Here is a 15,251-nt window from a genome sequence, read left to right on the forward strand (position 1 = left end):
TTATTTATTTTTCCCTAAACGAATGCATAAATCTTAGGTGTTGTTGATGAAAAATTATTTTGGTTCTGGATATATTTATTTATTTGTTTAATTAACATATTTTAAAAGCCGCACTGGCAGTCCACTAAATTAAACTGAAATCACAAATAAAAATTAATGCCAAATTTCCTCGAACACGGAAAGACTTCACGAGAATATGCAAACCAGGAAAAAACCTCGGTAGAAACAAACACAGCAGTTGGTTGTATAAATAAAAGATTAATCACCCCAAAAATAACGACGTTCCCGAGTATGTTTACATATTCGGCTCACGACTGAGGAGGTGGTCATCTGCCAGGTGAAGGGGTTACCTAGTTTTCTGAAGGAGCCCGCAGGTGAACGTCAGCTGGGTGATGAAAGGCTACGAGCACTGGTCCAATCGGATTATTCAATATAATAAACACATTGGGAAGGCTGAGTTAATGAACACAGCGAGTGGCCAGCTCATGAGGCACAAAGGTGAGCCAGCACATTAAACAGAGGGTGGTCACGTTAATAAAATAATGATGAAAGTAGAGTTCAGTAAGAAGTTGCTGACGAAGCAGATACCCTGTTACTTAATAATGGTAATATGGCTGTGTGTGTGTGAAAAGTTATTTATATACTGCTCCTCGTTCAAGAGTTGGGTTAATATGTTGCAAGATGCGTTTTCTTAAAGGTATGCAATGTATAGTGTACTAACACAGCACAGTGATTATAAGCATCGTTCACCCCCACACAGGATGGAGAAGTCTCGGGTTCGAATCCTATCAATGACACCAGGAATTTAATTCCGTGGGCGTTAGTTCTCGTGCTTGCATAGCAAGATTTCCCCCAGGAAATCTTGTTTTTTTTCGCCCAATAACAAATGAAAACAGGCAAACTGACCTGAGAACACACGCAATTTATGGACATAATACACATGAGTAGATGATGTTATTCTCGGGTAGCCTTATTATGACAATTTTTTTAAAGTTTAAAAAGCTATATTTTGTCTATAATAACATATTACTGTCTGGGGAACAGTACCATTTATTTGAAGTGCAAAGCCGATGCAGCTCTTGATTATTTCCTTTACAATATGAGCGAAGTATTTTGTAATTAACTTAGTTTACTTTTAGCTGCTTACAGATATGAACCTTTTGCTTCATGTAATGTTCTATAGGTTTCACATTCCCTTTACATGTTTTAAATTTATAAACTTAACTTTTTTTTTCCAGGACGCAGGTCGATTTAAATAAAGGAGCTGGTCATTACGGAACTTATCACGGATACGATCATGCTGTCCATGCAGAACACGGAGGTCATATGTTCGGTTAAATGACAGTTCCTGGATCCATTATCACTTGTAATTCGATTGATAAAGTATTCATTACCTGTTAATATGCTGTGCTTTAATAAATGGAGTTTCAATTTAAAACATCTCTCCTGAGAAGAGTTGTTTTTTTTTTATTATTATTTCATACATCCAACCAACAAACATATAAACGCGTGCAGCGTACATGGACAAATGTTTTTAGCTCCACTTGACAAAACAATTACATGAAAGTCACGTTACACTCCAATGTTTACTTAAAAACCAAACCATTCATTTCTATCTTATCAAAGATGAAACAGTATCATCAGAATGAGTATCTGATTTTTTTCAATTATTAACAAATATCCTGATATCTACGCTTGTTAATAAACCTGAATCATCACGAGAATTTAGACGTAATTGTAAAAGATAATATACATCCACACAAACAAACTGTGGAAGTTGACTAGACATTTTTCAAGTTAGCAAATTGTTTTTCTCTTTTAAGAAATGTTGGTTTTCAGGTCAATAAATCATTACGGTTTACGAGATAATCTCAGCCTAATTTTCTTTATATTTTCTTTCCTTATAGTTAAATACTTTATTATTAAGCTTCTCAACTATTAGGTATTTCAATGTTCTGTTCTTTCACATACTTTTCTCTTCTTGAATATCAATGACCTTCTTACATTGAGTGCAAGTCCTACTCACGGTTCTGTCGATAACACTTAAGTTAAATATTAGTAGACTCAATAATGAAGAAGAAATGGTGCTACTGATCGCTTGAACACTTCACTGACCTGAGAAAAGAGGATGCTACAATTTGCCCAAATCTCTCAATTTGCAAGTTCTAATTGTTTTCTGTTATACGAGTGTCGTTGTATTAGTGTTACTAGTTAAGAATAAAATTTACCACTTGATTTCACACAAAGTGTATTTGTACCAGTTATTCCGTCGAGTAGATCATCCCTTGGTAATGACACGTTTTATACATCATTAAATCTCATCAGTTTCTTCTCCCAAAACGTTCAAGATCCATTTGTCTCTTTAAATATTCGCGATCGCTCCCTCAGTCTCTTCTTAGAAGGTAAGTTTCTTTGGCTATCTTATTTATTTCATCCTTTCTGCGTATATTTGCTCGTCGTAAGAGGATTTCCATCATTATATTTGGTGGACTATAAATCTGCTGATTTCTGGATCAAAAATCTGAAGTACTTTATTTTCAAGTCACTAAAGCTGAATTTCATCCACTTTGTGCGCTGTACTTTTAGGATCAATTCTGAGCTCCTAGTTTAATTTCGATTTAATATGAAATTATTTTCGAATGTTGATCACGCAATTTTGGAATATGGTAAGCATTAATGTTTTTTTTTTTTGTACCTGCAATCTCCGTAATTAAATTATATTCTTTACCAGTATGCGAAGGAATTCATCAGCCGATATTTTGAATCATATTCTGTTGATGGACAGTTCTCGTTAACAAGTTTCAACCTTTTCTTAATCATGAAACCTTGAGCATTTTGATCAACAATCTAATCTTCAACGTTGTTAGTATTCCATTTATTCCAACTTCAGCTGCCCCCAACAACGCTACATCACCCGCATACGTTAATTTTTCGTGGAATATTTCATTCACAGGGTTCTATTTCCAAGCACCCTTCTTGGACACGCTTCCCCAAAGCGTGCCCAAGAAGGGTACTATGATACTAAAAGATCTATGACTTTCAGTATCAAAGGCTTTATGAACCAACATTTCTTTTCGAAGAGATACTAGAAGAAGAAGAGCATCAATATTTCGACAACAATTGATCGCTAAATTCTCTTAAATACACGTTTTCAATAAGAATCTTGCAGATAATATGAAATTCTGATAATTAAAGATATTTTCTGAAGCTAACAGAATACTTTTCATTTTCTTAAATTTCTGAAAATATTAGTGGATAACAATAGGATCAAACTTAGAAGAAATGCTAAGGTTATCAGCGATTTTTGTAGTTATATATAAATATGTTCATATGAAAAAACATGAGTCAAATTAGGAAATGGCGAATGTTTCAATGTTACAGTGCAATCAATATAATATAATATAATATAAAATGACATGTTCTTGGACGTGAGCTTTAGCCTCCTCAGCTCACACAGTGGGTGCGCCTATGGAGCTTCTCCAAGCGAGTAGCAAAAAGCAATATATCATGACGACTAATCTGCTACAGAGAAGACTGGTGAAGGAACAGGAGACTTACAGAATAACTTACAGCCTCTGTCACGCAAGCCACAATATCATTATGAAAAGATGGAACGAGGATGATCCTCGTTTCCTCTAAAGGGGACGAGTTTCAAAGCAGTTGAACCCTTAAGTAATGATGCGAGGAAGTTATTGATAATCCAGCTGTGAACTGAATGGGTACTCGCATCGATCGTGACATTAACGAAGGGATATAGAACGCGATGTCAAAACTTGAAGATAATACAAGGTTGAGGAGAGTAGGCAATGATCAGAGACAAGCAACGCGAGTTGGATGTGCTTTCGGCGTGGTCAGAAAAGTAGCAACTATGTTTTAATACTGCAAAATGCAAGGTTTTATGCTTGGAGAGTAACAATCCCAAAATAACTTATACATTTTGGAAGGGGTTGCATTAAAAATGGCTGAAGAATAAAGATGGACCAATCAATGATGGCCTGTCGATGATTTATGATACAATTGCATGCAGAGATAGGAAGGTGGTAAGTCTACTATTGTGAGATCGTAGTGAGAATAATACATCCAAATATGGAGCATCACGTTAAAAAAAAAAAAAAAAAAAAGTTACCAGCTTCGGGTAAAGTCCAAAGACGGGAAACACGTCTGCAGAGCTTGGCAAAAGGGCGTTCATACCAGATGAGATGTCGACTCATGTATGGCTACAAATTTTTATAATTACATGCCTGAGGTTTATAGGGACAGTAAAATTAATGCGAGATGTGTAAAACGAATGCCATATGTAAATTTTCATGTTCTCTTGTAGGAAGTGTGCATAAGATTCGCATAAAAAGCTTCTCAACATGAACGTTTCACAGACCTTTTTAAAATAAATGATATTTTTCACTTTTAATCCTGATAGGCCACGGAATGTGTTTTGTCTTACAAGGAAATGCCATTTGCATCCGGAACGTTTGTTAAGACAGAGATGAGCCAACTTTCTGTTTGGAGGTGACTAGTTATTCAACGTGACGTGTCACTTCGTGGCTATAGAAACGATTCCAGAAGACAGGAACAACGCAGGAAAGGAGGACATCGTCCAAAGGCAACATCTAAATATGACCAAAATAAGGCAAGATACACAAGGCAGGGCCGCCTCAAGGGTAATGGCGCCCATGGGTCACATTAATTGATGGCGCTTCCTCCGCCGATGCGAAGATTAATTTTACCAATTTGCGCCAAGGTTTGGGGGCTTGGCGCCCCCTAAACCTTGGCGCTATCGGCACTACCCTAAAGCAGACCCTGTACACAGGTATCTAGTCTTAGCAGCCAAAGGCAATAGAAAAATATCTGCACCTCAAGATATGATTGAGCTCTTATTTGGCCACACTGCATCAAGGAATGTATTATCTCGCTGGCTTAAAAAAACAGGAACCTGGGCGTCTATCCTAGGATACCAGCGAACTGTGTTCCTCTCCAACAAGAAAGCTCGTTTATCACGGAGTACGGAATACATTGTTTCATGGTCCGATATAATTAAGACCTTGAACAATAGAGTCCCGTTCCGTGGTGAGTTAAGATAAGAATGTGGTCAGGGCTGTCAGTCCTCCAAAATATGGGAAAAGAAGTCTGTAGTGTAGAAGGACATCACCATTAACATCACGCCATATCTTCAAAGGCGGAAATTTAACTGCCCGGTAATACAGTGATGAAATCTTAGATTCCTTATGGGAACCTATTCCGGGGTTAAACTGGTCTCCAGTTCCTCTTTGCACAGGATAGCGAACTTCCTTTTATGGCTCAAATGGTTGATGAATTTCTGAAAAGCGAAGATACCTCCGAAGCGAAGAAAATACAAATTGCAATTCATCGTTCTCCCCTCTCCACCAAAAAGAACTCTACATGAGCTACATTCTATCCACAAAGGAGGAATGGGATTTAATGCCTACTGACCTTTCGAATAACCTTTTTGTAACATGACTTCTCGGTGTGAGATTGTATAGAAACAAGCCAATTCTCCTCCCCATTAACTTTGTGTAACCCTTTATTCATGGTATGAGATTAGAATGATTTCCATTAATATTCTGTCGTGATATGCACTTTCATTGAGTTTTTGGTAAGTTTTATAAATTATTCATTTACTGGTGTCGGTACAAAATTTTTATTGAAATCATTTTAAAATCTGCAGCATCCTTAATTTTTGTGCATGAATGTGAATAAATGTTAAACCACTGAACATTATAAGCATCACAAAACTGCTAAATACCAATCATCAGCCACATTATTAACAGTGATCGCAGTAACTGTAAATTACAGGAACTCCTCGACTTGCGTAATACTTGACTTACGGAAATCGACTTTATGTAAGGTTTTGCCGGCCGGTGCAACCTGAAAAAAAATCGTGGAAACGTATTTTGCATTCCGTAGGAATAAATGGAGGTATCGTGAAAATACCGTAATGTGAACCCAATAACACTTTTTTTTTTTTTTTTGAAATTCGTTCCAAGTCCTTGGAAGTTGAAAATTTCGCTATATTACTAAGCTATTTATCTCTCTAAAAGGTCATTTTTATAATGGAAATTGCACTATCCTTTCATCATTATCATATGTCCGTTACCTTACGTACCGTAATCCTCTATTCTATCACTCAGTGTACTGTATTATGAATCGCTGCGTGATTATTTTCATCTGAGGCCTCTGTGCACTAGAAGAGTTACTGCTGACATCATCCTTCTAGCCAAAGTACTCACTGGAACTTATGAAGTATCTGATATCCTTAGCAAAATCAATTTCAATGCTCCTTGTAGACAAGTTAGGACCGGTACACCGTTTCGCCTTGACTCTGCCACCACGGACTTGATGAAGTTCAGTCCACTGAACAGAATCTATTGCTTCTATTAGATAATGCCTCTGGACATCCTACGCATCTAGATGATTTCAATTCGTTCATATTTCTACCGCCAAACAAGACCTCACTCATCCAACTTATGGATCACGGTGTTATTTCGAATTTAAAAGCATAGTATTTTCGCACAACATTTGCTCAGGCATTGTCTGCAGTAGGCGATGAGAAAAATTTTATGTTAAGAGACTTTTGGAAATCTTGCAATATTTACCAAGCCATCTGAAACATTAATAAGGCCTGGGTGGAAATTACTACAAGTTGTTTAAATGGCGCATGGAAGAAAATATGCCCACGGCACGCAAAAGGCTTCGAAGGATTTGAAAAAGAGGAATCATGTGAAGGTTACAGATAAGATTGTAAAGGTTGCAGAGCTACTTCAGTTGGAGGTTGATGCCAAAGACGTGAAGGAGTTAGAGGAAGAAGAGAAGGAATTATCTAACGAAGAACTTATTGACTTGCAGACAGCGATAGTGAAAGAAGAAAATGCTGACAAAGCTCGAGATGAACCAAAATGAGGAGCCGAGACGCTTCATCCTCAAAGAGATGGCAATGGCATTTCGTGAAATTGCATTGGCGGGATTTGAGAAGATGGATCCTGACAGCGAACGATTCTTAAAAGTTAACAGAGGGGTGAATGAAATGCTTGCTTGTTACAAAGAAATCTAGGATGAAAATAAAAAAGCCACCGTCCAGCAGTCATCCATTAATATGTTCTTTCGTAATGTTGAGCGGCTGACTCCTTCTAAATCTCCACAGCCCTCAACCTCCGCAGAAGCGTACTTATGAGCTGAAGACGTCGATTCTGGTAACGATGCTCGAGAGGTAAAACTTACTGACGTTATTCCTGTCTCCTCTCTTATTTTGTAATTTTATAATTTTTTTAAATTGTACGCTTTTGTAATTTTTCCTTCACACGATATAAAAAATTGAATAAATACAATAAATAATTCCATTTACATGTTCGGCGAACATTTCTTTTTTTGATTCCATCAATTCAGAGAGCACAGTTGCGAGTGCTGCACAAGCATGGGGGAAATTCCGACTTACGTAGCGTTTCGCGGAACGCAACCCTTACGTAAGTCTGGGGCTTTCTTATTCTGGTGGTATATGACATTTCAAAATATAAACAGAAAATGTATTTAATTTTAAATAAACTCGTTGATCTCTCCGGGAGAGGGCATCAGCTCCAGTAGAGTTCCTCTGGCCACGGGATCACATTACGTAGAAGAGGGAAAAATGAAAAGTTAATCACTTTATTGACAACAGAAAGATGGACATACAATTGCGAATGCGATAAAGGAATACTTCATTTTAAGTGAAGGAAAAGTTCTCTTTATGCCACATGGCCTAAACGGTAGCTCTTTCTCAGTCATTCGACCTAGGTGGATTTGTTATCGGTTATTAGCCGTATCAGACTGTAAATGGTCATAGAGAGATTCTTTTCTGACATTCTCCTTTAAAAGCATAAAAACTTCCGTTGACCCCTTGACTGTGGGATGAAAAGGTTACAGCCTGGCGCATAATGACCTTATCTCCTAAGTAGGTCAACCTAACATAGAGTTATCCAAAACCCAGATAGCGAAAATGGGTGCTCTTGAAATAGCATCATTGCTTCCTCTAAACCCTCAAAATCTCTTTTGTGTAAAGGTCGCTTGCTGAGTTATATTATCACACAACCATCGGAAAAAAAAGAAACTCTGATTGCTCATTGCGTGACATTATGAAAAAGACAGGAGGGTTTAAAGACTATTTTTTTTATTAAGGAGGTCACAGCAGGTACAAATTCAAATCTTTATCTTGCAAAGCTATTTAAAAGGCTGTCAGTAGAATTTGCACTCATGTCCAGCTAGAAAGCACCCCGAAGTGGAGTCTACGATGTAAAATTTTGTGTCTACTACTATCCTCTTTTTTCCTATGTTGTCAAGATAGCCAGAAGACAGGCCTATTAGCATTCCGTGTAGTGGATTACGCCAAAAACTCAACAGGTGAGTGCGGGACGTTCAATTAGGCTTTTTTTTTTATTTTTTGAAATGTATGGAATAAAATAAGGATGCAACTAGCTTGATTCGAATATTAAAGCCATTTTAGTAACGTTAGTGAAAAGGCTTTTTCAGTTCTGACTGAAAAGTTAATTAAATATGCAGATAAAATTCCTGAAAATAAAACTAAACAACAACAACAAAAAATCTAAGCGCTTTCGTTAAAAAATATAACTAGTTTCATATTTTATTATAACAGGCGAAAGTGTGCGCATTTTTATATGTTTATTTTATTAACTTTCATAATGAACACCAGATGGCAGTAGTTCACACTGGTAAATAAAAACTCCACAAAAATACGTAACATAAATCAAATGTTTATATTAGTTTAGTATTTGATTCTGTAATTACAGAATCAAATACTAAACAAAACTGGTCGATAAGGGATAAATTTTAGTGATTAAATTTTGATTTCGCATTTCTATTAATCTCTTTCTGTTTTTTTTAAACCAGGCGTGTGTGTTAAAAGTATGGCAGAATATATAATCAAAATCTTGTCAAGTTTTTATGTCGTTGGTTACATTAAATGTTTGAAATATCTAAAATCTTGCTCAATTTCGGCAGTTTCAAACCCGGTTGATCGAATTGAAGAAGACAAGGACCTTATAGATTTAAACTGCTGATATTGTAATTAGTGACTGAGCTATTTCACAGCTATCAAAAGACTTTATTTTCGTTTATTTTAATTTTTACCTACAGGAAAATGTATCCCCACAAAGCCATCTCCATCCTACTAATCCTATTCATTCTACAAGGAATTCTCATTCAAAACGCAGAGTCAGGAATGAAGCTAAAATTAAAGAAATTACTCAAGAAGGCTCTTCTCGTTAAGGCGCTAAGTGGCAGCAAGAGTATTTCCATAATCCCTTTTCCACTTCCCATTCCGATGAAGGACGATGATTATTCCATGATGGGATCGGGCGGATATATGGGATCGATGGGATACATGGCACCAATGGGAATGGGAATGGGATATATGGGATCGATGGGTTCCTATGGAATGGCTGGAATGGATTCTAAGATAGTGCCTGTCACATATCCGTAAGTATGTTCGCATTCATTATTCCACTACTTTTTAAAAGTGAATTTAAGCACATTCTTACTATAAAATATTCTTAATACTAGTGCTTGGATTGGACTCTACTGTATAATACTAAATTCGTTTTTATGTAGTTATTTTCAATTCGTCACTGACTAATTTTTATGGAATACAATAGTTTTTTTAGGCTCCAATTTTTGTTACAGATGAAATATCCAGTAAGTCACTTTCCATTCAACAGGTGAGTGCTGTCTAAATATGGATTGGCTCGTTAAATATAGTTAGTTTACAACGCCATATTGATAAAGTTAATATAGAAGAAACTGTTTAGGAGCCATCTGTATGCTAATATAAAGTCAATTTTCGGGATTTTGACCCATTTCCTTCGCTACACAATGTTCCAGATTTCCTTATAATCTAACCCCACAAAATAAAGATAAAAATAAAGATTTTATTTTTATGCATATGGGTTACCAATTCATGGAAAGCGTAAGCCTATTTGCTCAGTTGCATTTGCTTAAAGGTCTGAAAGTGGCTGAATATGAAGTGTGTTCTAAAAAGATTGTGCGTAACATAAAAACAGGAAACTCCAGAGAAATATTTCTTCCATTTCCTTTGCTTAATAAAACCAACGAGTGATAATTTGAACTCAAGATTCTTGTCACCTATATAAGTGATTTCTCACAGATGCATTGGTGAAAGACTTCTGGAAGAGTGTTACTACATTGAAATGAAATATGAGAATGCCAACGATTAATCTTTCTGTCAAAATCGAGTGAAATATAGGTGTTCCATCACCATTCTGTTTCTTATCTGGTCACTAACAAATGTTATCGTATTTTTAGGTGATAGCAATACAGATACGAGTGTGTGTCATTGGCACCTGTAAAGATTGCGAAGATACCATTACTTGTATCCGTATTCATACGATAAAATATCATCCCGATTTCGAAATCACTGGAAAATTTTAACGTATATGTGAGGAAACAAGATTGTAGCCTCAAGATACAATAATTTTATGAAATTTGGGCGTACACTTGTCCATCCTGTACGAAAAGGAATTCTCCTATAATCTCTATTCTTCTTACATTTCGTGGGATAGTTTTTGTATCGTTTAGCAAATCAAAATTCTATAAATGATGATGTTTCTTCTATCCTTGTAGGATGTATCAACAAACCATCTTCTCCCTTGGAGGTGGAAGAAACGGAGAATTCGGTGAAGGAGAGCACAATGGAATGTACGGCAGCGGAGGCTACGGCCATGGTGTATATTGACAAAACACCGAAACCGGAAGTGCGCCAATCCATAACTGTGTTTCATCTCGTCGCTCTACTTGCTGTCTACGTCCGAACAGTGTTTCAAGCTCTAGTCGTGGGTCAAAGGATCATTGTAACTTACCTTTATGGAATAAAGATGTCCATTACCAATTTCCTTTTGGCATTTCAAGAAACGTGTTTTGATACATGGCATATCAATCAGTAGAAACACTAAACCAATAGTAATTAATAATCTATTAGATTGTTGGCATATTTGCTTTTGGCGCCCTCTAAAACCAATTTTAATTTAATCCCAGTTATAAGTCAAGTAATTTCCTTAAAGCCAATATTCTTAAATCATTAATATTTCAGTAAGTGCTTCCCTCGAGTTTTTCTTTCACCTTGAGTGTCTTATATCATTTCATATCTGTTCTTATAATAACAAATAATTTCCCCTTCTTCTAAGAGAATTTTCTTTCCTTATAACTAGATGACCTTAGCTACCAGGCAGCGCTAAGGTCAGAGCATTACAAGCGTTACTTCTTGGAGCTCTGCAGTTGTAGAAAAATGTAAAAACAAAATAGTCTGCGTATTGCTCATATAAACAAAAGATCACAGTCCAAAAATTAAAAAGTAGACGCTGTATTCGTATAAACAAATACTCGTACTTACCGGAAGTCCATACATATCTTCCCTAGGTGGGAATGCTCTTTGGAAACTTAGAATCTGTGGAGAAATGAAAAATGTTTTTTTATTTTACAATCAGAGACAAGAGCAAACCAGTTAGTTAATGTAAGCAGTGCGTTACACTTCAGGCACGTTAGCAAGTAGTAATAAATTATGGTTTATAAAACAAAAAAAAACAGCAAAAAGCAACTAATTTTATGCGCAAACCGAGAACGTTTCGTTTCTGCGCATCCGTCACATTGTCCATTCATTTCTTCAACCAGTGCATGACAACAGTGCTTCAGCTACAATATAAAGGATAGCCAATGTGATATGTATAAAAAAAATAATAATAAAAATTTCCCATTTCTATTGGTCTGATTTTAATGAAATTTGGGAAAGTTCAATGAATCATTCCAAACGAGTCAAATATAAAATTTCATGAAAATCGATCCACTGGGAGTCGTTATTACACGCGGATGGATGGATGGACAAAGAAATAATTACAGAATTTCTCTTAAACTGATTTAAATTAAATTTGGAATGACTTTTCAAAGAGAAACAAATCTAACTTTTTTTTTATGAAACCATTAAGAGTTGAGTTATTAGATGGGGATGGACATGGTGAAAACAGTTGGAGCATTATATTAAACGTTTCTAATAAAATACTGAAAGAAAAAAAATAACAGAAAAATGAAAGTGCACAAACGAACAATAAATAAAACATGGTTGGTTTTCTTCCGGATATTCCAGTAAATAATAATATTATCAGTCCATTTCCCAACGTAATTTGTCTATTAAACTTGAAGGCAAAGTACCAAAATCTCAAAGTAATGTTAGCCTTGATGTGCAACCTTCGAAGTCTAATTATCTGAGACCCCTGTGGACTAATGCAAGTGGGCAAAAAAAAAACCCCAGTAATTTCATACTGACAGCCTATAATTTCTTGCGGATAATTTTAGTGTAGGCGTCAACTGTTTCCATAGTAACGCTATTACCATAGTGATGACAAACGAATTTTTAGATTTGGCCTAAATTTTTGTTTTGTTTTTTTGTTTGTTAGAAATTCTAATGGAAGTTTGCCCAGTTAAAGCTTATAAACGTGTAAATATTCAGAAGAACACATAATGTACAAAGGATTTTCCTGAAGATTGGGTAGCGAAAAACGATGTACCCATGGAAGTGATAGAATTTATTTAAATATAATAAATAATAATTAATAAATAATAAAAAAATTAATGTTTGCATTTTTTGCACTATATTTAATATAATGGCAGCTGCAGACAATCTAAGGAGAAAATCTGTGAGGTCTGGTAATGATTTGTTTGGTTATTTTGAACTAGTAGTAAAATCGTTGGAATCAATGAAAAGCTTCGAACATTATAAAAGCTATTGTATTACATTAGTTATATTTTATGCGATTCGATGACATCAGTATGCTACTGCAACAAGATTTAGTAAAATTAGGCAGTTGGGCTGAGAAATGGCAGTTGAGGTTTAACATTGAAAAATGCAATTTTATGCATATGGACAGCAGTAATCCCAGATTAACCTACCAACTTTGCGGAACTACATTCAGGGTAGTGCAAAATGAAAAAGATCTGGGATAACTGTGCAGTCGGATATGAAGTTCTCTGAGCAGTGCGAACAGAAGTCCAGAACAGTACATGGGATTCTGTCAATGATATGCTGGAATTTTTCTAGCATTGATAAGGAGGTGATTATTCCATTATATAAGGTCGATTATGGTTTGACTATCGTACATTGTACAAACCACATCTTGAGTACTGCATGCAGGTCTGGAGGCCTATTTTTGGAAGAATGTAGAGCTGCTGGGATGGATCAGAGGAGGGCAACGACATTGGTGAAGGGAACAAATGACTGTTCTTATCCTGGGAGTTCTGCAAATTGCAGTGTCTGGAGAGTAGGCACCTGCGAGGTGATCTGATTGAGGTGTTTTAAGCTTTGAATGGATTGAGCAAGCTCATTGCTGATGGAATCCTTCCTCTTGCTCTGACTACACGCATAAGGAAGGAAATTCAAATTGAGGAAATATGGTTCCAGAATAGATGTGTGGAAGTTTGCCTTTAGCCAGCAGGTAGTTTATTACTAGAATATTATTACTAGAATATATTTACATATGTTGTTGTGGAAGTGAATAGCTTAAATAAATTCAAGGAAGAACTAGACAAACTATTGGAGTGAATAGATTGGTGAAATGGTAAGGATTTTTTTATTTTTTTTTTTTTTTTGCTGATGCGGTATAAGCTTGCTTTCTTGCATGATTTGCTACTAATAATACATCTTAAAATTGAAAATATTATCTTTGATGTTAGTACTTGAAGAAGCCTATACAAATATAATCCAGCGATACAACTATGTATTGCCATGAACTGCTTCTAAATATTTCAAACCTAATGCGCAAAATGTTCCCCCAATAAAATTTTGTATACTTTTTTTATAGTGTAATTTTCACCGATTTCCAAAAGTTATTATACTTCGACTGAAGCTTCGCAAGCAGATTTTCTTTAATGATTCACAAATTGATAAACAGAAAACAGAGCATGCTGTTGGTGAGGATACCAAGATGCTAAGGGGCAATTATCTCCATTGGTACATGAGTGCAATTCTAAGCTTCACAATCTCTCCACCTGGAGAGATTGTGAAGCATATTCATGATGTTATCGGGGAAATATTGTGTCCCTGGGTCCTTCCAGAAGAATATGCGTCTTGAACCACTCTGTAAAGCAAGTACTGTATCGACTCAATCAGTAAAAATACATTTGAAATATTAATTCACATATTTCAGGTATTAATGATCCGTTCATTGCAATATAGGGGGAATCGCTGGTGTGTCGAAGGCAACCATCTCAAAAGAATACAATGAGAGAAAGATGAATGGAAAATGAAACTCTAAAAGGAAGAAATGTGACCAAGAACGAGACCATAGGAATTTAAACCGAATTGTGTTTCACAATAGAAGATCCGGTGCTGAAAATGACTGAGAAGTTCAATTTAGGCAAAGAAAGATCCATTTCCAACCATACTATGCGGCAAGAGTTGAAAAATTTGTGATTTGTCTTTCTGCAAAAAAAAAATTCGACTGGTGTGGTACTGCCCACATCAAGAGTGTTCTGGATTATAGAACAATGGAAACAGACGAGTCTCAATTTAGACTCTTTTTGTACCAATTGTAAGCTAATTGTGTGGCGTGAATCTGATGAAGCCATGCAATAGACTGTCTTGTGTCCACCAGTTAAGCAGCTGGAGGTGGTATAATGGAATGGGGTGCGTTCTGTCTCATATCATTAGGAGGTCGTGTTACTTCCAAAGAATATCCTTCTCTTGGTTCGCATCGGACTAATTTCACCCTGCAATGCTTCCTTTTTAACCGGATTGCGATGGATTCTTACAATACAACGCAACTGATACACAATACAAAAATGATATCTGAATGGTTCGAGGAATTTTCTCAAGGTTTCCAACGTCTACCTTCCCAATCTAATTCTCCATATCTGAATCCAATTGAGAAAATCTAGGATATGTTGCTGAATGGTCAAATGTAGAGTTATAGTCCTTCAGACACAGAATTTATACCATAACGCATACTGTGTGTAATTCGGGCAAAAAGTATCGCCACTAGATGTCGAATAAAGGTTTATAATTTTATGGCCAGTGAATGCAGGTCTATTGCCCAAGCTGTGGAAAACAGTGTATTTATTTTAAAGTGCTTCTATCGTAAGTCACTACTTTAAACACATCAGTCACAAACCTTTAGTTCGCATACATTGAAGTAACAGTACACGGTTTGACCTCTCCGTAAAAGCAAACGACCATTAACCTCATGACC

At 36.1% G+C, this 15,251-nt stretch overlaps 1 protein-coding gene across 1 annotated transcript in view; it reads right to left on the minus strand.

Annotated features, from left to right (window-relative positions):
- Positions 1-15,251, minus strand: part of LOC150077136 (rho GTPase-activating protein 18-like) — a 99,458-nt gene that overhangs the window by 50,619 nt on the left and 33,588 nt on the right. Inside the window, exon 7 of the mRNA XM_090385626.1 lies at positions 11,408-11,461. Within this exon, the coding sequence (XP_090241752.1) occupies positions 11,408-11,461 (54 nt within the window). The remainder of the gene's footprint in view (positions 1-11,407; positions 11,462-15,251) is intronic.

Source organism: Mastigoproctus giganteus, chromosome 12 (assembly GCF_048544385.1).
Source record: "Mastigoproctus giganteus isolate SK-2022 chromosome 12, ASM4854438v1, whole genome shotgun sequence".
NCBI classification, from domain to species: domain Eukaryota; kingdom Metazoa; phylum Arthropoda; class Arachnida; order Uropygi; family Thelyphonidae; genus Mastigoproctus; species Mastigoproctus giganteus.